This window comes from Manis pentadactyla, chromosome 10, assembly GCF_030020395.1.
Source record: "Manis pentadactyla isolate mManPen7 chromosome 10, mManPen7.hap1, whole genome shotgun sequence".
In the NCBI taxonomy this organism is placed as follows: Eukaryota; Metazoa; Chordata; class Mammalia; order Pholidota; family Manidae; genus Manis; species Manis pentadactyla.
The window spans coordinates 11,874,515-11,901,932 of record NC_080028.1 but is presented as its reverse complement, the minus strand read 5'-3'; the positions used below and the strand labels follow the sequence as shown (position 1 = coordinate 11,901,932).

Genomic DNA, 27,418 nt, shown 5'->3' with positions numbered 1-27,418 from the left:
CTTTGAGCTCTAACTGATAATTTAAGTATAAAATAGTACAGCTCTACCAGGTAGATTAGACTGACGAGAGACTTGTGACAAACCACCCAGGAGGTTATTATAGTCCAGGGTCAGTTATAAAAGCCTGATAGAAATAAAGTTGAATAGGCAGATGCAAGAGAGACTTGGAAGGAAAAGCTGACAAGATGTGGCAACTGGGCTTGGGTCTGGGAAGCCAGAAACATAAATGAGTATAAAGATGTCCCTTAAGGTTTTGAACCTGGGTGCCTTAGAAAATAAAATTATGATCTCCTCAAGGGTAGGGATTTATAATTCCCCATGTGTCTAACAATTGCTAGTGAAAAATGAATTTTAGTTTATAGCTAAAACCTTATTAAGATTCAGTATTTGATTATGACTGGCCAAACCTGAAGTAGTCATACACTGAGGATAATAATTTATTTATCCAACAAATACTTATGGGAAACATGCCTTGTTTTTTTAAGCCTAACCTATGCATAAAACCTTTCCCATGGAGCTTAAAAAAAAAATCCTTTCTGGGTTTCATTTCAGCATAAAAAGGAATTATCTAAAAGTCCATCTAGATACAGAAAGGAATGCTTCAGGAATAGTGTTCCCTCAGTTGACAGTGGACAGACTGGCAAGCCAGCTGGCAGAAATGCTGACGGCCGCTGTGTGTCCTTTATATGATCAAGACTATAATAAAAACAGAGAAGCAATGAGAATGGCTGGTTTGAGAAAAGAAGATACATTAGGTTTAGATTTTAAGATACAGCATCCAGAGATTTAGCATGTTCGGGTGGTTAAAGTATGGGCTGATGAGCCAGACCACTTGCGTTCAAGTCCTGGCTCTACTGCTTAGAAGCTATGTGATGTCGGACAAGTTGCCTATCTTCTCCATCTATATGATAAGGTGAAGATGATAATAGACCCGCTTGGTAGGGTTGTTGAGGATTAAGTGAGGTAATAACATGTGAAAGTGTCTATGGCCTTGGTGTGCCAAGGCCCTCTTGTGTGCCACAGCAAACTCACAGGGCCACCACTGTATATTTTGAATAATTTTTGAGGGAAAAAGAAGTACTTGACATCTGTCAGGTACCTTATGAACTACTAGCTCAAAGTAATTCAGAGTTGCAATTTCTTACCATGTTACATTCCTTTCCATAATGCCATATCTTTTCAAAGCTGGGTTTTCAGTGATTACTGTGCTAAAAATAAAAAGCAAGTACCACATGAAAACCCACATAGGCACCGTGAACCAACAAAGCTTGGGACCTCTGCCTTTGCACGGTGCCCAGCACACTAGTGAGCACTCATTAAGTGTTGATTGTTGTAATCATCATCTCAGGAGAATTTCCAGAGAAAAATGGAAATGGGAGACCTAGAATTCAGATAGTTGGAGCTAGAATTAGAAATAGATATATGATAAATGAAATATATGAGTGGATAAGAGCAGAATCTTGTAGAGCACTGGAGAAGGAAGAGGGATCAGTGTGAAGAAGTGAGAGAACAGATGATTTCGGAATAGATCAGTATCATCCTAGAGAGGACAAAGAGTTCAGGTGTCGTGGGAAGAATGGAAGCCGGATGGGCAGCCTTCCTGGAAGAGTGAGAAGCAAGGGCAGCAGGTAGGGAGCTCTTACTGGAAATTTTGGCTCATACAAAGAAGGAAAATTGAACTGTCTGCCCAGTGAAATGTAGCATTTTCAGTGTTGAGTTTTGTTTTAGGAGTAGTTTTTTGTTTATCTGTTTGCGTGTTTGTTGGTTGACTGTTGCATCCCACTTTCTAAAGAGGAATAGAGAAATCATATGGTAATTTCTTGATGATTTGCCCTTAAAGATCATCCCACTGGAGTAGGCGTTTTTTGTTCATATTGGAGGAGCAGGATATGATAGCATTTCAGAGGTTCTTTACTTTTGGTTTCGCTATGTCAATAAGCCCACTCACTGCCACTCAGAATAACAACCTGCAGTGTTTTCGTGTCAGAGGCATGCCTTCTGTTTCTGTGTGTTTCCCAAATAGTCACATTTCCCCTAAGCAACAAAGGCTGGTCAGTTGGTCTAATGCCTGGCACACTCAGGCCTTGTTGATCCACTAGTAAACTAAATTCTGAGATATAACTAGACTTGTGATGGTACTACATAAACTCACTGGCAAAACTGAAGTTGAGTAACAGCAGTAATAAATGGCAAGAGTTAGTAGCTACCATCTATTGAGTGCCTGGTTGTGCCAGACTCTTCTAGCCATTTTCCATATATAATGGTCTTGATTGAAAGGTATCATTAGCCTCATTTGGCAGAGGAAAACAGCTGGATGAAAAAACAGAATTTTTAATAGAGGTTTTCTTTAACCACAAGCCCGTATTCCTTACTCTATAGCACATGCCTTTCCAAAACTTTAAATGATGGCTACCCAGTACCATGATGCATCTTTGAAAAAGCTAAAAGTAGATTCTACGCCAAAGGAAACCAATATAGTGTGCTGGTGTCTGAGATGTGTCCTGTGGAGACACAGATAACGTTTTCAAGTTGAAGAGGCAGTTTTCATTTAATGAAGTGGCTGGAATCTTGGACTCCATTCAGCTAACTTGGATTCTTGTTCTAATCTGCTGCTTACTAGCTTTGTTCTCTTGAGTTTGTTTCCTCACTTCTCTGCTCATTTGTAACACAAGGTTATTTAAATTAAATATGTGATACATGTAACATGCTCAGCACAGAGTATGGCCCAGTCAATAGCTACTGGTACAGTCACTATTGCTTTCAGCCCAAGTTCTTCAAAATCATAAAATACACTTGAAAATGCCTTTTTAAACCTTTTTTTTTTCCATCACTCATTTCACATATTAGACTAAACAAGGAAACTATGCTTTTATGGTTTTGTTTTGCTTTTAAATGTAATACCCACCTTTTAGGAGCAAACTCTGCTGTTTTCTCACCTATTTGGAAAATAAGAACCAGAAAGAAAACAGGGTCTCCAAGGAGCAAAAGCAGATGTTATAATGCCTGTTTTTTACAGCTCATTGGTGTGCCTCTTGGGTACTGGCGACAGGTCATGTGACCTCTGTGTCCTTGTTCAAAGTTTAAATGAGTCTCTCCAGATAAAAGCTTTTATAATAGTGTCTTCTACACAGTGTTACTATCAGTGAGGAAATTGGGTTCCTGTCATCCACAGCAGAAAGCCAAGATTCATTTTTAAAGTTCATAAAATTGTTTTTCCTTTCACCCCAGATGTTTTGTCCTTCAAAACAGGTTCTTAAACTACAGTCATGGATAGGCTTGAAGAGGGATTTTCGTCAGATTCTCAAAGAGTCGTATGACCCAAAAAAGTTAAGCATGACTGCTTTATAAAGAGTATTAAGAAGTTGCTCTTTGAAAGGTCTTGATATTGTGGTATGTCATCAAACATTTAAAGGAGGGTCTAGCTGTAAAATTACAACATTGTAAGTCACACTAGTAAGTAAACTTCTTGCTTAGCCATTTGCTACTGATAATAAAGTATCCAAGCTTTTGAAATACTAACATTTCCTTAAATTAAAGGGGAGTCCATGTTATTGCAGATGTAACCATTGTGATTTGCTTGTCATTATGTTTTCTTGGATTCCAAAGTCTAGAGTAGAATTACTGGCCTTGCGTTTGGAATCACATGGAAATGTTTTATATGTGTAGAGATCGTCTGTTATTTGTATATTTCTAACTACTAATTTTGAAAAATGGCTGTGCCCTGAAAAAATTTTAACCATTAAGTTTGAATTCTGAGCTCTAGGACAACAGACTGGAGTTTGCATCTTGCACAATGGTTAGGTCCTAAGGTCAGCACGTACGGTGAAAATTATTAAGTCGTCAGCATTTTCCTTGAAAATCCCTTAGGAAGGCTCCATGATGAAGGCAGGCAGATTCTGAGTCCAACAGAATGTCAGCCCAGTGCCACTGGATTTTTCTCTCTTCAGCACCAAATAAAGTCATTGGCATATGTTCAGGAGCCGTAATCTTATTTTATTTTTTAAAATTATGTCAGCTGTAAACCAGAACCTCACCTGAGTAGTGAGTTGCACATACTGAGAGAGACATACAGGAACTATCTAGGGATAGCTGGTTTTTGCTGTCACACTCCAAGGAATAGGCTCATAGAGTGGAATCACCCAGACTAATCAATCCATCTCTCCTTTTTGCTCTTAGATGGCCAAATATAGAACTTAGATTAACTCCTGTCTGTGTAATGCCACTCCACTGTATCTTGGGCCCAATAAAAGGGGATTTGAAAGGCGAGAGCATTAGTTAGAAAACTAGAGCATTTTAGGATGTGAACTATTAATAAGTAAATGAGATACTGCACCCCAAAATCACTTCTGTGACATCTCTAAACAGGGCTAGCTTCACCAGAAGAATACTAAAAATAGGACCTTGCCTATTAAATGAAATGTTAAAGCCCTTGCTGCTATTTCCTTTGTCTGATGCAGGTCAGATTATTTCATCCTATCCTCCACCAGAATTTCTGTTTTTTTTTAAAGCCTATATTTATTTTTTGTATGCCATAATTTCTATTTTGAAAAACACATAGAGGGGGGAATAAAAGAAGTCAATGTTTCCTATTGTGGCATAACAAATGACCACAAATTTAGCAGTTTAAAGCAACATCCACTTAATATCTCACAATTCTGTAAATCAGAAGTCCAGACAGAGCTCAGCTGGGTTCTCCACTCAGTCACTCACAAGACTGAATCAGGATGTTGGCCAGAGCTGGGTTCTCATCTGAGGCTGGAGGTCCTCCTCCAGGTTGTTGGCACCATTCAATTCCTTGCAGTTGTAGAACTCATGGCAACTTATTTTCTTCATGTTCAGGGTCTGCAAGAGAGTGTCTGCTGTTGGATCTTGTCTCTTTTAAGGACTCACCTTATACAGTCAGGCCCACTCAGGAAAATCTCCCTTCTGATTAACTCAGATTTAACTCACCAGGTACTTTAATTACATCCACAAAGTCCCTTTGGCTGTGTAACAGTGTAATCACGGGAGTGATATCTCACAATATTCACTAGTGCTCACACTCAAAGGGAGAGCATTATACAAGGTGTGTCACCAGGGGTGCAGAAATCTTGGAATTCTGCCTACCACAGAAATAATATCAAGTACATGCTGAAGTGCCAAATACTATTTAATTCCCACCTGTGAGTTAAGTGGCGTTATCCAAGTTTTACTTACAAGGAAACTAAAGCTCTGCAGTGAAGCAGTGAATAGAATGGTCAGGATTCTAACCTAAATCTGTTGGCCTCCAAATCCCAGGCTGTTTCCAATTTGCCATACTACCCCTGGTTAATCCTGCCACCTCTCCCTCCTTTCCAACTTCTCCAAACCCCCCTTTTCTGCAGTCCCTGTCTTAGCTGTATAGGCCTTCGTCACCCGTCCTGAGTACTACTGCAGCAGCCCCCTGGTTGGTTCTAAAGCGTCGATCTCTGGGCTCTCGCTGCTTCTCTGACATCATCTCCTAGGCCTCTCTTTGATGAGTGTTGCCACATACTCCCTCTGCCTAGAACACGCATACCCACTCTTCATCTGGCTAGTGCTGCCCAGCTTTCAGGCCTAGATTAAATGTTACTTCCTCCAGTCTTTCTCTGAGGCCTAATTAGGTGAGGCCTGCTACATGTTCCTATAGCACCCGGTGCTTTCCCCTTAATGCCATCACATTTTATTATTGTAACAAATATATATTTATCTATCTTTCCTGTACAGTAAGTGTCTGATTCTTGGCTAAATTCTAATGTCTGGCATATGGCAGATAATCAATAAATATTAATAAATGAGAGGCAGAGGACTTTGGTAGGTTACATTTCTGTTACTTTGAATCCTTTTTAGTCCCTGCTTCTTCTTTGCCAGTGAAATACTTTTAATAACACATGTCACAAGAACAATCTACTTTGCATGCTTCTTATTCAAGATCAAATAATATAAGGTAAGGCTGGGAAAAGATGGTGGGCCTTTAAACTTGAAATTGCATGTGCTTTCCACTATTTGATCCTGTTTAACTGCCTTAGAATAAGTTCCGGGCTTCAAAAGCTCATCGTCTGAACTATCACCATACCCTGCACAGGTACACAATAAATGCTGGCTATTGTCCACATAACTGAACAGAGTCCCTTATGAGAGCAATGAGAGGAATCCCTTTCTTCAGTATATAAGTTTGGATCTAACATAATGGGTAAGAGTTGTGGTTAATGTTGTAGAGGTAGTTGTGCTTTTGTGATAGTTTTAGAGACCCTGTGTCACAGAGGGCATTAAACTTTTACAGCATGATAATCATGTTTGGGAAAACATTGTTAAAACTCCTTGCAAGTTTTATAATATGGCCAAATGTCAAGCCTGTGGATAAGCTGTTTTTAAAAGGTTAGTGTAAAATTTTTTAAGCTAAATTTGTAACAAACATGCCATAATTTTTTTTTTTTTTTTTTTTTTTTAGATAATTATTTTTTATTGAAGGGTAGTTGACACACAGTATTACATTACATTAGTTTCAGGTGTACAACACAGTGATTCAACATTTATATACATGATAATTCTAGGTACCAGCTATCACCATACCAAGTTGTTACAATATTTTGACTATATTCCTTATGCTATACATTACATCCCGGTTACTTATTTATTTTACAATTGGAAGTGTGTACTTTTTTTTGGTTGTTGTTGTTAGGGCATCTCTCATATTTATTGATCAAATGGTTGTTAACAACAATAAAATTCTGTACAGAGGAGTCAATGCTCAATGCACAATCATTAATCCACCCCAAGCCTAATTTTCGTCAGTCTCCAATCTTCTGAAGCATAACGAACAAGTTCTTACATGGAGAACAAATTCTTACATAGTGACTAAGTTACATGGTGAACAGTACAAGGGCAGTCATCACAGAACATGCCATAATTTTTATATCCAAAAAAGTGCTGTCTCATTCAAAGTGGTGACTTTGGAAGGTGTCCCCAGAAGGTTTCCATCCCTCCAAATGGTTTCAGAATCCCTTTTGGAATTAAAGTCAGTGCCATCACAGAAGCTTTTCTACCGTCATGCCTTGCCTAGTCTTGGTCTTTGAGGATAGTTACTTTATGAAAATAACAGTAAGATCTAAGGTGAACAAAGTATATGATGAGGCTTATTTTAGAATGACACAACTCTGAAGTCATGAGACAGGACTGTGTTCTTTGTTGGTTTGTTTTTGGTCATAAAATCTGACTTTCTAGGCAATCAAAAGTTCCCAGTAGCTTTAAAGTACCAAACATTCATGTCATTATATTAACTGCAGGACCAGAGAGGACTATCATGGGAGGAGATGGAGGACTTTTAGTCATATTTTGATACTTACAGATGAGGTTTTAAGGAAAGCAGTACTGAAACATCTCAGTTTATTACATAAAGATTATAAGTGGATGATCTTTTATTTTTAAATAGTAACTTTTTCTGTAATGAAGCAATATATTTTCTTTCTTTGGCCCACAATGCATAGCCCAGGCTGTCTGGTGTGTAGTTGTTATAACTGAACTGGCTTAGTTGTGGGTCCCAGGTGTAACTTTTTTTTCTCATCCTCAGAATGAGAGGTTGGGCAATTACTGTCTAATACACCTTTTCAAGTAGGAAAATAAACTTTTTTTCCTCAGGGTATGAACAGTTGTAAAATGGAATGCATAGTAATATATAATCTTTTGTTTCATATGCCCCTCATTGAGCTGGCTTTAAAATCATGTTTGATTTTTATTTCTCAAAAATGATGCACTGCTTTTGGAATTGTTATAATACAGGGAAGAATAAACATGCTTCAAATAGTACAAAGCAATTTGTTGAAGTAAAAGAGATCATCTTACATTGACTACTAAAGAATTTTCTTCAGTTATTTATTTACTTCTCATCTTGGGCCACAAGAACGTGAATAATAAATAATGTTAAAACAAGTGATAGTAAAAGCGGGGTCAAGAAAATTGTAAGATTAGAAATCAAAACCAGAGGAACAAAATGAACATATATTTTGCTGTTGTCTTTTTGACCCCAAAGTAAAGGGAAATTATGTGATTCTTATTTTCAAAGATGAGAAAAATAGACACTGCAGGGGAGGTAAAGATTTTCTTAGCAGTTAGTTCTAAAAGAAAGAAGTAACATGGGATTGTATGAAAGAAGAATAAAAGACTTTACAAATAATTACATAGCTACAGCAACCCGAAAAGATCTAAAAATAATTTAGCATGTGTTTTTTACCTTCTAAAAGTAAAACTGATGTTCATCTCTGAATGATAAGTAACATGGATTAAAAATTAATTATCCTGTTTCAGAAAGCTAGTTAGTAGTTTAGAACTCTTCCCTTGATGAAAAAGTAGAGCTGTTTTTTTCTATTTTGTTACCGTAGATTCAGGGTTACTCAACTTGTCTTCTAATGAAGTCTTACCCTGTTCTTATTTTTGTGGAGCTAGCCAAAAAAGAAGAACATGTCAGCCTACCAGGTGTTCTGTAAAGAGTATCGTGTGACCATTGTGGCTGACCATCCAGGTATAGGTAAGGACATTACTGACCTTTCATTTTCTTACTTTCCTTTTTCTATCTCAGAAGTGGTGCAATCAATTCAGTCAGTCAGCAGGTAGCTTCTTCCCATAGTATTAGAAGAACACAAATCTCATTCCTGCCTCAGTTCTGCAAGTCACTTGAGATTTTTGTCTTCAGTTACCCCATCCATAAAAGAAAGAATAAGCTTTCTATTAATATCTCTTACTGATAAAATAGGAAACAGTAACAGTACCAGTTTTGAAGCACAGTGCATAAGTATGCAGTTGTTTTATTTCCAAGATTCTACAGCTGACCTTTTCTTTAAACTGCCCTTGGGCATGGAGTTACGGTGGGGCAACTTAGACTTACATAATATTGTTCACATTTGTCTCTATATTAGAAGTTGCCGAGGTGAGAAAAACACTACACTCAGAACTTGGCAAGTCACTTAATCTCTACAAATCTCATTTGCCTAAGGTGTAAAATAGCTTCCCAACCTTCTCAACAAGGTTGTTGTGAGGCATACATGAAAGTACCATAAAAGATATGAATGTGCTTTATAACACACGACCTTGCTATCCAGTGAAGAGGGCAGCATTACACACCTGGAGGATTGCTTCCAAGATGCTCTGTGTGCCCTGCAGAAATTCTTGTTTGGTTCTGAGCTCTCAGAAATTCAATAGAATTCTATCTTCTATCAAATTCTATGTAACATATTTTCTTTAACCTAAATTGATAAGCCCTGTCTCATGGGATCAAATAAAGACACCACAGAGATGCTTAAGGACTAAATCCCTAGAGAGTAAATGTGTGAGAATTTGAGCATATCTCATCCCCACCAAAACAGCCCCCTTCCTTATAGAAAATAATCAAGAAAAGTGATGGGGTTTGGTTTGGTTTTCTGAAGGAATCTTATACTATTTAAATCTGATCTTCAAAACCCTTTTTTAAGTTTTTGCTCTTAATGAATCTTCTGTTTTATTTATAGCTAAATCTTTACTGTGTTGGGTTTTTTTACTCTTTTACACCAGATTTTGGGGAACTTAGTAAAAAACTGGCTGAGGTATGGAAGCAGTTGCCAGAAAAGGACAAACTGGTAAGTACTCTTTATCACGAATACATTTTTCATTGCCTCATGCATTCCAGAATGTGTGATTCTGCTGTAGGTCATCAGGCCAGACAACACTCAAAGTAGTGAGGAAGGGCACTGCCCCTGGTGATGCCAACCCACTCCAAGGGAGGAGCTAGGGGCAAGGAGACTGCCTTTTCTAACCTCATCTCACTTTTTTCCAACAACCTTACATTTGAGCCAAAAGATGACCTAACTTGAGCAGTGATTAAAGTATTAAAAGAGAATCTGCAGTTAGAGCCCTTTACTACAAACACTCCTAGTTGGCCATGATCTTAGGACAGGGGAAAATTATCCACTTAATAGTCAGTGCAAATAGTAAAAGCTGGACTGTGTTCACTAAGTAAGCAGGTCCCATGTCGTCATCCTCATCAGCCATTACCAAATAATATTCCCTATAGCAAGAGGCTAATAAGACAGTGATGGTCAGTGATGGTCATATCTGAATCATTACAGTCACTTTCCAATTAGATGATGATGAAGGTGATCTAGGAATCATAATTACCATCTTGCTCTGAGGGACAGCTTATCTGGGTGAAACCACCAAAATATTTTTCACCCAGGTAGGTTATCTTTAGTTTCTGTTTTTTGTGTCATTGTCATCCTACTATTGGTGTTGCCAACCAGCAGCTTAGAAGAAATATTTAAACCACATGGACATAATACTGAGCCAGATGTTTACTCCATGGTTTTCCATTTTGACCTTAAAGTGATCTCAGAGTCAATGCTGAGGTCTGACCGTTAGCATTCTGGAGTGTCTGTGGTCCTCTACTAAGATACTGCTGTAGTCACTGTCTGAAGCCTGTTTGGGGACTGTCAGCTTAATAGTTAGCATTAGCCATCTGTCTGCCCCCTCACTGTTTCCTTTCCTTCATTCTCCTTTTCCTTGACTGCTTTCCCTTTCACTTTTTTGTTCTTTTTCATTTATTTTAATTTATTTTGCCCTGGTCTGATTGCAGATTTGGAAGCAGAAAGCTCAGTATCTGCAACACAAACAGAACAAAGCAGAAGCTACAACTGTAAAAAGAAAAGCATCCAGCTCAGAAGGTTCCGTGAAAGTAAAAGGTAGTGAGTGCCTCCTATCCTTTGAGTTCTTCTCCCTCATGCACTGTGCGCTCTGCTTTCTTACCAGGAACTAGGGAGAGCAGCCTATAGTGGAAGCAGATCTTGACACCCAGGTATTATTACTGAAGTTACAAAAAAAATTTAGAAAAATGTAAATCAGAAGTCAGCAAACTTTTTCTGTAAAGGCCCAGAAAATAAATATTTTAGGTCCTTCGGCCATGTGCATTCTCTGACACATAATCTCTGTTTTCTATAACCAGTTTAAAAATGTAAAACCATTCTTAGCTCACAGGCCATACAAAAACCAGTCATGGGCCAGATTTGGCCCACAGTCCATAGTTTTGCAGATGATTGGTATAGCTCATAAAAAGGGAAAATCAGGAAGAACATTTTGGGGGTGCTCAAGGCTCTAGGCAAGCTTTCTCTCTCTCTGTCATCTCTGTTCTCAGCTTCCTCTGCAGGAGTACTGTCACCCCAAAAGAAATCCCCACCCACCACCATGCTGTTACCAGCCTCGCCAGCCAAAGCCCCTGAGACAGAGCCCATTGATGTTGCTGCTCATCTGCAGCTGCTGGGGGAGTCCCTAAGCCTCATTGGACACCGCCTGCAGGAAACCGAGGTGAGTAGAGCTGTCAGCAGCAGGACTCCAGTTTCTGGTATGATTTCAATCCATTTACTCATTCTGCATGCATTCATTTGGCAACTACTGCATGCTAGATTATGCTAGGGGCTCAGGATACAGTGATAAAGAAGGTAAGTGGTAATAGAAACATCTGGAAATTTAGAATCTGCCTACTGGCTCTCAAAGTTTATATTAATACCATACTGTTGAAACAAGGGCACAAAAAGAAATTTTTTTCCCAGTTTTAATTTGAGATATAATTTACATATAACCCTCTAACTCATTTTTATTTTTTGAGTATTCAGTGGAGAAAGTGAGCACAAATCAAATGGAAGTTCTGTTCACTTGTACTTCTAAGAGAGTGAATTTTTCTGCACATTTCCTGCAAGATTTTGAATAGGCAGATTAGATTGTATAGAGGATTAAGAAAGAGCTCCTCTACTTCTTTGAAAATAGGTTACAAATAAGGAAATCGAATTTCTCAAGCTTTTCATTACTTTTCACTTGAATCATATAATACTATGTGCCCTAGGGAGATCTTTGTCCTTGTAAGCTTCAATTTTAAAATCACTTAACCTGCAAAGCTATGTGTCCCATTTCTATTACCATATTCAGTTTCTAATCATTTGCCTCCTTGGCTAACTCAGTAGTGTAGTATTTTAGCTTTCCACCAGGTCTTCCTGGAACATTTCAGCAAATAAATCGGTCTAAGCTACTAAAGCCATTTTTAAACTCAGAAATCAGTATAGGAATATAAACTATTTACCTGCTTCTATGTGGAAAGTGAATTATTATTCAGCAAATAAAATGCCAATGGCCAAAAGAGATGAAGGTTATTTAAGTTCTTTGGCTAGTTTGTAAATATTTAACAGGTGTCAAAACAACTAGAGTACTTTCATAGAGGCTCAGATATTTAAATGGATATAGGCATTTCCAGAATAAAATATTCTGGGACGCTCATTTATTTTTCATATTTAGTCATTCCCACATTTCCCAAAAAGTAAAAAGGATTTGTCATATGCACTTTCCATAGTCCAGATGTCGTCTAATATTCCCATTCAGTTTAGCAAGTATTTGTTGAGTATCTAGGCATTGTCCCATAAACTTGGGGGAGTGGCAGTTTTGAATAGCTTCCTGATGATTTCCTATCATCAGGAAACTTACGATCTAATTGGAAAGATAGAATATATACATAATTAGAAAATTAAAACAAGCCAGCTTCTGTGAGCAGTTGCTATGAGAGTTACATATACAGAGTTATATATTTTTAGGCCAGAAAAGGGAAAGAATTTTGAAGATTCTGGAGTCCACTTTTTTTAATATATCAGTCTTGTTGAGACATAATCACATACCATAAAGTTTACCCCTTTGAACTAGAACTTAGGGTTTTTAATATATTTACAGAATTATGGACCCATCACTAATTCCTGAACATTGTCATTACCCCCAAAAGAAACTCCATAGCCATTAACAGTCATTCCCCATTCCCCCTCTAGTCTGCTTTTTTCCAGACTAATCATTTGCATATATCCTCACAATTTTAGTTTTCATATACCACTTATACTATTATTTACCTTACATTTTTACTTAACTCTATCCATGCTTTCACAATAGTATCCTTGATATCATAAATATGATATTCTAATTTTTCCCTAACATACATTGAAATGGATGTATATCAAAATAATTATTATTCACCCATATGCCACCTGAAATTACTACGAGCATTGATTTACACAGTTAACTCATTTAAAGACTGAATACCAGAAACTTAATGAAATTAAGTGACTACTACAAGTTTACACAACTGTTGGTGATAGAGCCCGGCTTGCCTCACTTCTGACCTCCTTCTCATTCTGTTCCAGGCTAGCTGAAGCAGTTAGAGTAGCCGTAGGGAGAGGTAGGCAGGCTCTGTGAAGAGGAGGGTGGGGGGCATTCCCGCAGACCTGAAAGGATGAGGGGGGTCTGTCTCTGGAGGAGGTGGGGAGAGGTGCTCCACACGGGGACCATAGGGTGTACCTCTGTTTCTCAACCTCAGGCTCTTCTGCAGAAATCGGTGAAAGGAGGCCCTTGGGGGGCCCTAGGCACCTCCACTCCCACTTTAACGAGATCTTTTAGCTGTTTATATATTGAGGTTCCACATAGTTTTATTTGGAAAAGGGCTTTACTACTAAAATGAAAAACTAGAACATCCAACATATAAGGTGGAGGAAGGCAGAAAATTAAGGCTACAGCCCGAATTACAGAGGGGCTTCATTGGTGTTCTGAAGTGTTTATGCTTTGCTCTTCAGGAACTGTAGGGATTTTTTAAGTAGGAAGGGATGTGATCAGTGCTCTCACTTGGTTTTCTGTTTTAGGTTAGGAGTGAAGAGAGACCAGAACTGGGGAGAAGTTCTAACAATAACCTAGTCTAGATAGGACAGAGATTTGAATCCAACAAATGTTTTTCGAGAGCTTACTGTGTGCAGAACACCAGTAGTTACCAGAGGGAAATAAAAAGGAAAAAGACATGGTTCCTGCCCTCAAGTTGCTTACAATCCATTAGAAGGGTCAGCCATAAAATATTAGCTATAATTAACCATAAAGCAAAAGTAATGAAATAATATTACTAGTTTCTGACTTTGGTAGAATGCTTACTCAACCAGCTTTGGTTCAGAGTGCTATATATGAATTCTTTCATTTAAATTCACACTGCAGCTTTGTGAGGCAGAGTTTTGTTACCCATGTTTTACAGAAGGAAAAATAGAAACTTACTCTGGAGTTCAGCTCCCTGATTGCTCAAAGAGAGACTTGAATTTGGTGGTGCAACCTCAGGGTCCATGCCCTTAACCCCTTGCTGCATGGCCTCCCTTGGAGGTAGGGAGGGGAGACCCCGAACAGGGAGGAGCAGGAGAAGGGAGAGTCAGCGATGGCCAGGCCTTTTGACTGGGCAGTGTGTGAGTTGTGGTGACTCTAGCAGAGAACGGATGCTAAGGCGGGTGTGGGGGACGTTGATTTTTCTTTACAGCACATTGAGATTGAGAAGTATCCAAAGTGAGACCTAGCAGGTAGCCAGACATGCAGTTTTGGGGAGGAAGATACTGGTGATAAGAGTAATAATTACTAATAGTTACTGAGCACTTAACATGTACCAAGCATATCCAGGGCATTTTATATCTGGTATCTCACTTAATCTCTTGCCTGCTACAGATGTTATTAGTACTCTGTTTTACAGGCAGAGCAGAGTAAGCAGCTGGCCCAATTACAGAAGCACTGAGTTGGGGAGCCAGGTTCTGGACCCGGCAGTCCTGACCCAGAGCTCAGCCTCCAAAGGGGTCTGCTATGCTGCCTCCCTAGAGGATGTACCTTCACCGTGCTCCTCGTTAAAGCAGATTATACAAGAGCTGGGCAGCAGTATTTGCAGCAAGCAATCTTATTTCTTACCTCTTTGAATCATAGAGATACAGTCAATATGAGTTGTACAAAATCCTAAAATTTGAAATGAACCAAATTCACTTATTTTTGAGAGTAAACAACTCAGTCCAGAAAAGTGGTATCATGATCTCCATAAATCTACTCAGCAGCTCTTCAGAGTAGTAGGTAAGGCATTTTTTACCATTTCTAAGTGACTAACCCAAGGTCACATAGAGGGTAAGAGAGGTTAGGAATATGGAAGGGAAACCTGGGAATGTATTGCACCAGATTTCTTTTTAAACAACTTAAAGAATTATCAGAACAGATACCTTCCATGTCTGCTGCAAGTTTCAGAACCACCCCAGACTTAAAGAGCCATGTAAGGAAATGAACCAGGACATGGAGGGAGCCTCAGGAGTGTGATTCCAGTTACTATCTCCTCCCCCAAATGCTGTCCTTTCAGGGCATGGTGGCAGTGTCTGGCAGTTTGTCTGTGCTTCTGGATTCCATTATCTGTGCACTTGGCCCCTTGGCGTGTCTGACCACACAACTACCTGAATTGAATGGCTGTCCCAAACAGGTCTTGGTGAGTTTTCCTTAATTTCCTTGGATTTTTGGAGGCCAGACCTCTTGGGAGCCAGAGAGGCCCTGCCGTAAGGAGCTCTATCAGGCACTAGCTCATACGGCTTCCTGGCATATAGCTTTCCCTTCATATATTAGCCCTTGGAAAATGATGCTGTATTGTTGAATGCATACCATGCTTTCATTGAAACTAGAAAATATGCTATTTCCCAGAGTCATTCTTTGGAAAGAAGCATTCTAGACACTGAAGTACTGCAACTCCTGTGTGTCCTGTTTGCTCTTCTGCATACAAAGAAAGTACAGGAGCTTCGGTGTTTTTACTCTTTTTACTAGAATCAGTGGGAGAAATCAACAAGAAAGCTCCTAATATAATAGGAAGCAGGGTGCTGTCTCCATTCTTACAGTTTTCTCTAACTCTGGTTTTTCTTTCTGACCTCTCTGCCCTAAACAAAAAAATATGTCTCAGAACTAAGGTAAAGTACTCTTCATCTGAACCTTTTCCCCTTGTTTTCCAGTCTAACACCCTAGATAACATTGCTTACATCATGCCTGGACTGTGACAGCAAAGAATCCTGGGACAGAATCCTACCCCACTGCTGGTTTGTGTATATAATGTGACTGTTCCAGATCCCTTTACTGGCCTCTGGGTATAGGTTTTAAATTTTTATATATATACATATATATATATATATAAAATGTACAATGTATACATAGGACTGTAACTACTTTGCTTTTAATAATTTTATGAAATGGCAATGATTTAGCCAAGAGGAAACCTTGGCATGAATATGGGCTTGGGATTCTTTTCTCTCCTGTGGTGGGTAAATCTGCCTTAAAAATCAATGTAACTTGGGGGCTGGGGGCTTGTTCTGGGTGCCAAACGCATCTCTTTATGGATAGCTAAAACGTGATTTTTTTTCCAGGCTCAGTTGTACCTCCAGACCCATCACTGACCATTTGCCTTACCTGTCTTACAGTCTGAAATTTAATAGGGAGGATTATGGGCAGATGCCAGTTGGCTGAAAGTACAAAGCCTTTCAACTTGAAGTGACCTAGGTGGGAGGTGATAAAATCATTCCCATCTTAGAGTTATTGTGATGGCACAGGTGAGCTTAGTAGGGGGTCCATTCCAATTCTTGCTATACAGGTGTCCATGTCTCAAAATTTATTGTAATCATTGGTAGCCATTAGCAGCCACAGTAGGGGGCCAAGGACTAATGTGAGCCCTGACAGCACTGAACATCTTGGAGTGGGTAAAGCAGTTAATGCCACCAGTTGAGCTGCATATGTTGTGAGCTGATCCAGAATGTTTGGTCTGCAGAGCTAATTGCTGGTATCTTCCGTTGGCAATATTAGCTCAGCCACTGAGTCCTCACAGGGTTTGCTATTTAGTTGCTTGGTGGTTGAGTAAGATGATGAACTTTGTCGTGCGTGATTCTTGAGTTTATCTAGTTGGCTCTCCTGGTGGGTACATGCAGAGCGTTCTGCATTCCACACATAAATGAATTACAAAAAAAGTGCTTGATTCTCATGTAGGTTTATTTATGTGCACGTGTGAATGTGTGTTTTAATTATGTATATTTAACTCTTCAAAATCTCTTTGATTTTAATTTATCCTGTAAATTTCTGTATATATAATTTAATAACAAAAGCCTCCACCAGCAACAGCATGTGGAAGATAGAGATTTGTCGTTTCTTCCATCCTCTGGTCTCCTCCGAAAACTACAAATCATCTGCATATTAAGGTATCATGCCTCAAGAAGGAATCATTATGTTGGGATTTTAATTCTTTAAAATTCAATAATGTCAAAAAATTAAAATAAAAAGGAATGTTACTATTCCCAGCTGCCCTTATTTCCAAAACCAGACTTTCTCTTCCCAGTTCCAGTGAAGACAGTTGAACACTTGAGGGTTGGTTTTAAACTTGGTGTGAGATTCCTGACAAAACCGAGCTCTAAGGTAACTGCTATCTTGCCCTGGCCTAGAAGAAGCACTGCGGCACCAGGGACATCTCTGAGGACAGTGCAGCCAGCCCACTTCCTGTTTGAGGCCTGCCTTCTCCCCACCAATGTGTTCGCAGGGCTTTGTTCCTTAAAGGTATTCTGGCTGCTGAATGCCCTTCTCAGTCCAGAGTAGTTCTGAGATTTCGTTGGGGAAACAGAAGGACACAGGAATATTTGGGAACCAAAGTCAAGATGAACAGAAAGCTTGTTTTGATTTCATGTGTTAGAACCTATACTGTGCCTCATCGCTACCCATGCAAGTTTCCTGTTTGACACAGGTTATCGAGTAGGGGCCTTGAAGACATGGATTGGTACAGAAAGAAGTCAGTCTTACCATTGTCATTGTACACATTAATGTAATCCTGACGAAGACCTTTTTTGTTTGTTTTCCTTTAAAATCCAACCCTATTGTCTTTGTATTTAAAATTTGTACACATTTGTATAATAATCTGTACCTTGTGGTATTTGGTACTATTAGAGGAAAAACTTTGGATTCAGACCTTCTTGCAGTTTTTATATCATTGTTTTATTTTGTTTTTTAAATAAATTCTAGCAGTTTGATCCAAATCCCATTACAGTTGTATAAAGAAATAAAATTTTGTACTTCTGTTATTAAAAATCACATTTTTAATATTTGTAGTCCAGTCTCAGCCATCTTTTCCCTGCTGCTAACCAAAGTTGCTACAAAACTATAAAACTTATCCACGTTCACATTATATCCTACCATAATTCTCTTAAAAAGAAAAATTTGTCAGGAATAAAGGTTAAATTTCTGACTTAGCCATTTTCCTAACACATATCTTGCTCTGTTTCTATATATTTAACTTTTACATAGTGGAATCTTCTTATCATCTTGACATGAATGTTAAATAATATTCTGAACATTTAATATATGGAGATTTGACCTCTAGGTAAAAATTTCAATACAAACACAAGGTGTTAATAGTCATAAATAGTCTTCTCATCAATTGCAAACCCAATGGCCCTGATAAGCATAGGGCTGTATAATATAAAACATAAAGTTTTTTATTATACAGAATAGTGCCTCTATTCACTAGCACATGAAATTGTATGTACATTATGGTGTTGGCCTAACTCAAGAAAATACCTTTCCATCTTGTATAAGGATCACATCTAAATCATGTGCTTAAGTATATTTAACGCTGTTCTGGCACTGTCCTGACTCAGTGAGTGATGTTGGTAAGTCACTTAATCTTTATAAGCATCCGAAGTTCCATCTGTAAAAGAGTGTTAATGCCAATTCCCTACTTCCAGACCTGCAGCCAGCCAGCTTGACATGAATGTTAAATAATATTCTGAACATTTAATATATGGAGATTTGACCTCTAGGTAAAAATTTCAATACAAACACAAGGTGTTAATAGTCATAAATAGTGAAATATAATGATTGATTGAAAGGCCAACTTCTTATGGAAAGGCTACAAGGAAGAGACCTTCATATTGCTGAGTGACTATTATGGAGTGATTGCATATTTTACCTCTCTTAATCCTCCCAAAAGCTTTATGAGTATTACCCCGCTTTACAAGTGAGATGCAGGAAAGTATTTTTCCTAAGGTTATACATTAGTAAATGGCAAAGCCAGAATAAGCACACTGGTATGGCTGACACCAACACCTAGGTTCTCTTTCTTCCCCAAGCCACTTTCAAAGTTAAATCGTGTATGTAATTCATCATAATCCTCCATTATCTACAGTCCTGAGCAAATGTGATTGTAGGAAAATCATCCAAGACCTTTTCATTATTCAAATGTCCTTTTGTCCTTGCTGGCTTTTACTATACAGGCCTCACTTTCTTGTCATGCTATTGTCTTTAAACTTTGAAGGCAAAGTATCTTGACTTTTGTCTAAAAGTACTGATATAATAGATCATAGTACACTTATATGTCAGTCTTCAGATTATGAGACTGACGCGCTGCCTACTGCACTAAGGAGGCAACTATATGTCAGTCTTAAGGGGCTTATTTGCTTACGCATTTGATAGTAATATTGCTAAAACCCTTAAAAGGGAAAACTAAAACAAGACCTTTTACTAAATAAGTTCCTTATTAGCAGATACTTTTAAAACATAATCAGCTTTGTACTACACTTAATGTTTTCCATTTACAACCTATCGTGTTGACAAAAGCCACATACTTCCATTTCTTATTTAATAGCTATATGGTATTCTGATTGCATTAAGTTAATACGATTCCACTCTCTGGGAGTATGTTTGTTGTTTCTGCTTTTTTACCATGAAGGATAAAACTTAACAGCTGTTTCATTCTTGGCAGTAAAGTCAAGATCTTCTGCCCATAATCACTTTATACCCACGCAAGAAGGCAAAACCTTATGGTAAATCACCACCCAACATGGGAGTGTTAAAGGCTCTTCTGGAAGAATCCAGAAGAAGTTCATGCTAAATATCCTTCATACAATCAAGTAATATGCTTAAATGTAGAAAAACATGGAAGGTACCTGATATAAAGGCCATCTTAAATGTACAGCCTGCTTTACAGTCCAAAAGCCATTATTGAAAAGTAGATTGATTTAAATTTTAATGTTAGTCATAGTGGTAGATTACAGTGGTGAGCACAATAGACGTAGTATCTAAGCCCTCACGGATCATCTAGACTTGCGAGGAGAAGGGCATTTATTAACAGGTCTCCTGAGCATTACTAAAATTTACAGCACAGGAGTATATGACTTCCATAAAGTTTTTATATTATACAGTAAAGATATCAGCCCCTGTGGCTGCTCAAACAGGTTAACATATGGCAGTAAGTTCTAACAGGCTTTCCATCATTCTAGTGTGCAATTTACTAGCCTTTCAAATTTAAAAATCACAAAACGTCATAATAAATACTAAAGCACACTTCACTAGCTTTTAACTACCAAAACGGTGGTTTTTATATCTTTTGGAGTGTGTCATTAGAAGAAAAAAGAAAATCAACATATCACAAACCTTAATGTGTAGGCAAGTACCTGAAACATGTTACACAATCAGGAAGGTTGAAACTACTTAAAATTACAAAGCTGTGAAAGGCCTTTGAGAGTCTTAATTCTTAACTTGGAGTTCACTGCTATACTTCGGAGACTTAAGAAACTCTCAGAATCAAACTATTTCTGCCTTTTTTAAGAAAGACACGTGGCTTAGAATCCTCAAAGCCTGTGACCTAAAAAAAAAAAAAAATTGAGTCCTTGATCTAATTCCAGCATCCAGAGAAATTGTAAACTGCACTGTTTGAACAATCCAGTATTAGTGGCCCCACTCGGGTCTACATTTGTGGGCTTTCTGCCACCCTGGGCTCTCGCCACTCCCCAGCTGTAACTCATGGAGTTCGTTCAGTGTCAAAAGATCGCAAGCCCCTGGCCTCCAGTTTGAGGTAGACCTATCTGAGCTGCAAGCAGAGTACATCCTGCAACAGGGAGGCCTCCTTATCAGATGGGAAGAGTACTATCATGGCAGGGAGGGGTGGTGGCGAGTAGGCAAAGTGAGGCCCCAAGGGCTGACACTAGGAATGAGAGCTGTGGTCTGAGCTTGCTCCCCAATCTTACCCAAGTTACTTCCCTGCTCTGATACCCGGCTTAGCAAATTATACGAGGAGCTCGCTGGACCACGTCCCAACCCTTTTTTAAACGTGTCGAGGGCGTGGCTTACACAGCCCACCCTCCCAACCCAGGTCTGCGACCGACCTTCGTCAGCGTGACGTCAGCTGACGCAGAGTAAGCTGCGGTGAGGTCATCGCCCGCCGCCGGGGCGTCCGGCCCTCTGCGTCAGGGGCGGGGTCTGTGGCCGCACTCCACACTCGCTCCGCCCCGCCCCCACTGGCACCTCCTCTCGGACCGTCCGGCGCGTCACGTGACGGGTCGGAGGCGCTGGCGGTTGCTGTCAGCTGATTCCTAGGGTTGGTGGCTGGGACAGCGGTGGCAATGGACTTTCTCCTGGGGAACCCGTTCAGCTCTCCAGTGGGACAGCGCATCGGTGAGTCCCCTGAGCCCCGACCAGCCCCGGCACCTCAGGGCACCTCTAGGTCCCGAGTCACCCACCGGAGGGAAGCAGCGAGGGGAACGAGCCTGGCTTGTGCCTCCCGGACCTGTCCCCGCCCATTACCCCTGCCTACCTTGACTGACAAAGCTGTGGCCCATTAGGAAGCCTCGGCTTGTGATGGATTCTCCCGGGAGCCAACAGGTAGAGAGAGAGGGCAGGTCTGGGCAGCTGCGCCTCAGCCAATGTGCCCCTGCTGGGTTCCCGAATGCTGGAAGAAAGTTTCGGGTATTTAAGAGACTGGGTGGTTTTGCCGATCAGGGGCCGGTGGACTGCTTCCCTCGTCGCTCCCTCAGCCCTGGTCGCGCCGCCTGGGCTCCGACCATCTTCCTGGCTTGCCGGGCTGTCCGGACCAGGAGACCAGGGCTTGGCGTCTGGGCGGGCGACGAGCGGGCGGAGGCCGGGCAGCACTGCGTTCCCCGCGCCCGGGCTGGACGCTGGGAACCCGCCCAGCGAGGCGGCAGCGCGGCCTGAAAGACCAAGGTCTCTGAACGTGCCTGCCTACGCAGCCCTCACTAACCAGCAAGAGATCGGCTGCATGGAGTCGCAGACCCTCTGAGCTGGGAACGATCTTAGAAACCCCCTGACGCGGCCTCCGTCATCTCTCAATGGGTGGGACAGCCCAGCACTCGGGCCTGAGACATAGGCTTACTCAGAGCCCGGGTCCCCTGGCCCTCCTGCACCCTGCTAACAAGAGACTTACTAGTTCTGTGACGTTGCTTCTCTGTGCCCAGGTTTTCTCACCTGTAATTAGGGTATAGTAATGGTTCCTACCTCAGCGCGGTTGTCCTGAAAGTTAAACGCTAATAAATGTAAACTACTTAGAACACTGCCTGGCACGTGGCCAGTGCTATATAAAGGAAAGTGGTAATATTTATCATTGTTACTGAGATACCACTAAGTGAGGGTTGGGAATCCCTGAAAATAGCTGGGCAGTGAGTTCCATAGATACTCCAGCACAGCAACGCTGGAGGACCCACTGGCCGTGGCCCTAAGAGCTAACTCCTCTCCTGGGACAGTCTGGGGTGCCTCCTCCTTGAAGGAAGAAACCTTGGGCAATACAGTGAAATTCTCTCTTCATCTTCTTTATGGTTTTTAGCCTTAAAGCCAGACTGGGAAAATTGGATCTCTTAGACAAGGCATTCTTTCCATCCTTACTATCTTGGACGATAAACCTCACTTAAAGTCTCATCCCAGCTCTGTGTTGTAATCATGCTGTTTGTGGCTTCTCTGAGGTTTTGTAATCAAATCTCCTGGAGAGGGGTGGTAGTCAAGGATTTACACGAGTGGACCAGAGAGGGGAATCTTCCCTCTCAGAAACACTCTCTCTCTCTCTGTCATGCACACACACACACTTGAACCATAATTTTGGAGTTGAAAAGAGAAGTCAGCTCTCTTCTCATCTTTCTTTCTCCAATTACAGATAATACCACTTACATCACAGACCAGGCTTGAGACTTCATACGTCAAAAAAAAAATCTGACCTTCAAAGTCAGTGCCACATATTCCTGAAGCTTTTCTAGAAAAGCTCACCTGGGCTTTGGGCTTTGGCTGATCAAAAGAAAACAGCTTCTCTTCTGACCCTGAAGAGTTGCCTATCTTGGGCAAGAAATGCTCTGTCCAAAGAGAATACTATTAAACCATAGCTACTTGTATTTCTGTAAACTGCAGGAAAATAATCTCTTCTCAAGCCTACCAACTCCATCCACGTGTTGACAGCAGAGCCCTGTAGAGTTGGCAGCCTGAGCACAGTGGGTCCTGATGGTGCTAATCAGGGGCGGGTGTCACTTAGTCACAGAGTTCTCGCCCACCCGCACACACCCTTTTGTGCCTGCTGCTCCCTCTGTCTGCTCCTGTGTGTGTCCTACAAAGCCGCAGGCAGTGTCACCTCCCTGACCCACGTGCTTTGGTGCTCTCCCGTGACCCTAGCTCCTCAGACCTCCTCACGGTCTGCCTGTGGGGCTCTGATTCTCCACTTCCTCCTGGACAGAACGGTGGCTGTAACAGCATTCACCCCTCAGGGTGGTGGCGATAGTGAAGTGAAGTCCTCCCTGGAGAGTGCTTGGTACGTTTTGAGTGCAGAAACATTAGCTCTTGCTGTCCTCATCTTCCTTTTTATTATTTCCACCATCATCACACTACCAGAGCACTGTCCCATTCTGTGTGCAGTTGTACATGTGAGTCTCCTCAGCTAGACTGGACTTCTTAAGAGCAGGGACTGTCCCTTATTTATCAGGACCCTCGGCCCTTAGCATTGTCTGTGGCACACAGTAAGGATGGAAGAAAGAAAAGGAAAGTAACATTTTGTGAGCAAATACCATGTGCCAGGTGCCACGCTAGTGTCCTAGTCACTAATATTCATGATGGGATTTTGCTGTTTTTTCCAGTTTTACCGAAAGTAATTCTGTGGGAAGCGTCACCTCCCAAGGCTTCACAGCTAACCAGGATAGGAACCCAGGCCCAGGTTTCTCCGGCTCCGAGCCCGGGTCCTCCTGCATCCTCACCACACTGCCTTGGCCGATCCAAATCCAGTTACTGTTCCATGCATAGATGAGCTCTCCTGCTGATGGTGCACACATGGTCAGTGCACATTTCCAGGACCCAAGCCCTTATCTTCTAGTAGGCAAGCTTCCCAGGGCAGCAGCCTGTGGCTGAAAGGATCCCAGATAATTAGTATGAGGTGCTGTTGACACAGCCCTCTTCTTCCGAGGATTTCAAAACCCGTTCGAATATCCTCTGAAGACAGATCTCACTGGCTATGTTTTATAGGCAGACAGCAGAAAGCCACCCAGGAATCCCATTTCCCATCTCTGGCTGTCAGCTCACCCCTGGTACTTTGAACAGGAGACCCAGCTGACTCATGCAAGCAGCCTGCAAACCACAGACACTATAAACTCGGGCAGTCCCTAGGGACCGGCACCCCAGGAGCCGGGTGGGGGTGGCAGTAGCTGGCTATGAAGGGAGAAGAGCTCAGAGCCTAAGACTGAGCCCTGGGGTGCATGGGAGAGGGGGAAGGGAGGGGGAGCCCCGTTTGGATCCCCAAAAGCCAAGCCAGGGATGCGCAGGAGGGAGTCCTGGATGGGAGACCACAGGCAGTAGCAGGAGAGGACACCTCGGACCCTCTGGGTGGTGTGTGGTTAGGGGAATGACGAGCTGGAAATCGAACTGGACACTCCGCTGATGTTGCCAAGCAGACTGCAGGCTGGCCGAGAGGAGACCTGGGTCCAGCTGTGGTTCTGTTCCGAACTCTATCACAGTTCCTCCGCATTGCGCATCCCCTTACCTATAATGTAGGGATGCTATATTCTCCCTTTATTTCCCAGAGTGCTGACGAGGAGCAACTGAGGGACAGATGAAGGCAGGGAAGGATTGACCTGGGGGAAGAGGGAAACTGATGGCTCCTGGGGAGGAACGATGGGAACGCCCCCACCAGGCTCAGAGGCAGAGTGCAGAGCTATGAAGGGCGCGCAGCACCAGCATAAAGAGCTGTCCCCAGCGCCTGTCACAGATGGGGCGGCACCTTGTTGGCGGTGAGCTGCCCACCACTGGAAGTGTGAAGGCAGAGGCCAGAGGGCAGGGAAGCTGGAAAGAGGATTCTTGCATTGACCGGCAGGGTAGACTCAAGAAGAGTCTGCGGTCTTTATCTGTAAAGGGCCAGGTAGTAAATATTTCCAGTTTTGTGGCCCATATGGCCTCTGTTGGAACTACTCAACTCAGCCACTGTAGCAGGAAGGCAGCATAGATAATATGTCAGTAAAGGGGTGTGACTGTTCCAATCAGACTGTAGTAATGGTTGCTAAAATTTGAATTTCACGTAATTTTCACATGTCATGACATACTACTCTTCTTTGGGTTTGTTTTCAACCATTTAAAAATGTGGAGACCATTTTTAGTTTGTGGCCCATCCAAAAGCAGACTGAATTTGGCACGTGGGTTTGTAGTTTACTGATGCCCAGGTCAAACCAGCGGCCAGAAGTAAGAGTGATGGAGGGCAGTGTTCTTCACAGTGGGGTCCCAGAGTGCCCATGTCAGAGATGCTTGAGGGTGCTCCAGCCCTGGGCCCCCAGAGTCAGAGCGGCCCCCACCTCCTGCCTGTAGAGCAGTAATGCTTCAGCGCTCCAGTTCCCTGATCTGTAATTGCTGGAGCCAAGTTAACAGCCCAAAAGCCTCTGCCTGGAGGCTCACAGGGAACAATGTCTGGAAAGGGCTCTGTGACAGCTGGCCGCCCAGTACCTACAGCACAGCATCTGGGATGAGCTCTAGAGTCACACCAAACACTTTGAGTCCTGGTTCAGCCTTCACCGGCTTTGTTACCTGGGGCAAGTGACTTACCCTCTGTGTTCTTGTTTCCTATCAGTTAAATAAGGGTAATAATAGCACAGGTCGGTTGGGGTCGCTGAGTTGCTGGGTTGCTGTGTTGGGAGTCTGTTGTGTTGTCGTGGTGAAGCACTTGGCCCCGCTGCTTGCCAGAAGGTGAGTGCCTGTGATTATTCGCCGTTGGGTTTTTCATTGGTGTTATCACTGCTGGAGCAGAGTTAGTGGGGGAGCCAGGTCCAGCCTCTGTGCTGGTCCTGGTGGCTCTGGGGAAAGAGCATTCACTGGCTGGGTGGCAGCCCCATTCACAGACAGGTCAGGTTTCAGGCTGCAGGGTGGAGCCGATTCTCCCTGGGGAAATAAAGCCTTTGCCCAACCCTGGGGATAGAGCTAGTGAATAGGTTTTGCTCCCTCACTGAGCTCAAAGAAATAAGAATAAAGTACCGGATTTCCGCACTTCTGGTTTTAGAAAAAAAAACAAACCCCTCAGTGTCTGCTAATTAGCTCAGGGCCATCACCCCCGGAGAAGCTGGGGGATTCAGGACAAGTTAACTCTTTACCTCCTACCAAGGAGGGCTTTGTCTAGGCCAGCGCTCTGCAGGCTCCTGCCCTCGGGCACCTCCCCTGTGATTGGTGTCAGCCTCTGTGCCACCTTTAGTTTTCCTTCCATAGTCGTTTCCTTTTCTTGGCTCACCATTTTTAATATTACCTCATCCTACGTAATTATACCCATGAAATCACAGGAGCTAGTTCACATTGTTTTTCTGTTCTACACTAAAGTAAATAAGCAACTCTAAAAGTGCTTTGTTTGCCTGTGAGCCCACCTAACATGACACTGGGTGGCACATTTTGGTCACTCAGATGGGAGCAGTCCAAATAGGGTCAGCTTGGACCCTGGATCAGAAGATCTGGGTTCAAGTGCCAGCTCTTGCCTTCCTGGCTGTGTCCTCCAGTCAAGTGATAAAACCTCCTAGGGACCCACACCTCGATGGACTTACTTGGTTAACTTGGCAGTTGACACACAGCCCTGAGGAGAGCTGTGGAGAACCAAACTGCTGTGCAAGACCCACAGAGAGGAACTGGGCTTTGCTGCGTGACAGGGAAGGTAGGGGAGGAAGGGAGCCAGCAGAGGAGGGGGGAGCCAGGAGCATTTAAGGACGGACAGATGTCTCCTGTTCAATTAGAACTTGTTTGCGTTGGTACAGTATAAATCCTGGGGTGCTTCACTTTATGTGTCAACTTCTCTGGGCCATGGCACCCAGATATTTGGTCAAACATTATTCTAGATGTTTCTGTGAAAATATTTTTAGATGAGATTTAACATTCAATCAGTGGACTTTGAGTAAAGCAGATGACCCTCCATAGTGGGGATGGGCCTCATCCAGTCAGCTGGAGGCCTTTGGGCTCCAGCTGCACTGTTTCCTGGGTCTCCAGTCCGCCGGCAGGCCCTGCAGATTCTGGACGGGCCAGACCTTCACAATCACAGGAGCCAATCCTGCGGAGTAAATAGGGAGAGACGAAGAGATGGAGAGAGAGGGAGGAGTCAGTAACGTCTTGCATTCCCAGGTTGGAGGAGGGAAAAAGAGAATGTGGCAGACACTTGACCAGACGCGTAAGCCTCTGCTCTCCAGGCTTTGCTCCCTCTTACCTGGATAGTTTCACAAAACCCTCTGTCTAATTGAAATTTTCTTCAGTGAGGTACTATAATTAGTTACATCAACTTTGAATTTGTGGGTGGCAGAAGTGATGCCCTCTG

At 42.1% G+C, this 27,418-nt stretch overlaps 2 protein-coding genes across 10 annotated transcripts in view; both read left to right on the top strand.

Moving 5' to 3' along the window:
• Window positions 1-17,934, top strand: part of HMGXB4 (HMG-box containing 4) — a 28,744-nt gene extending 10,810 nt beyond the window's left edge. For all 7 annotated transcript variants that reach the window (XM_036891208.2, XM_036891207.2, XM_057486417.1 and 4 more), the window contains 6 exons: window positions 8,440-8,521; window positions 9,541-9,605; window positions 10,598-10,703; window positions 11,153-11,322; window positions 15,182-15,304; window positions 15,816-17,934. In XM_036891208.2, coding sequence (XP_036747103.1) covers window positions 8,440-8,521; window positions 9,541-9,605; window positions 10,598-10,703; window positions 11,153-11,322; window positions 15,182-15,304; window positions 15,816-15,860 — 591 coding nt within the window. In that variant the 3' untranslated portion in view covers window positions 15,861-17,934. The remainder of the gene's footprint in view (window positions 1-8,439; window positions 8,522-9,540; window positions 9,606-10,597; window positions 10,704-11,152; window positions 11,323-15,181; window positions 15,305-15,815) is intronic.
• A 3,184-nt stretch (window positions 17,935-21,118) lies between these two features.
• The window catches only part of TOM1 (target of myb1 membrane trafficking protein), a 37,718-nt gene continuing 31,418 nt past the window's right edge, over window positions 21,119-27,418 (top strand). For all 3 annotated transcript variants that reach the window (XM_036891577.2, XM_036891575.2, XM_036891581.2), the window contains exon 1: window positions 21,119-21,285. In XM_036891577.2, coding sequence (XP_036747472.2) covers window positions 21,234-21,285 — 52 coding nt within the window. In that variant the 5' untranslated portion in view covers window positions 21,119-21,233. The remainder of the gene's footprint in view (window positions 21,286-27,418) is intronic.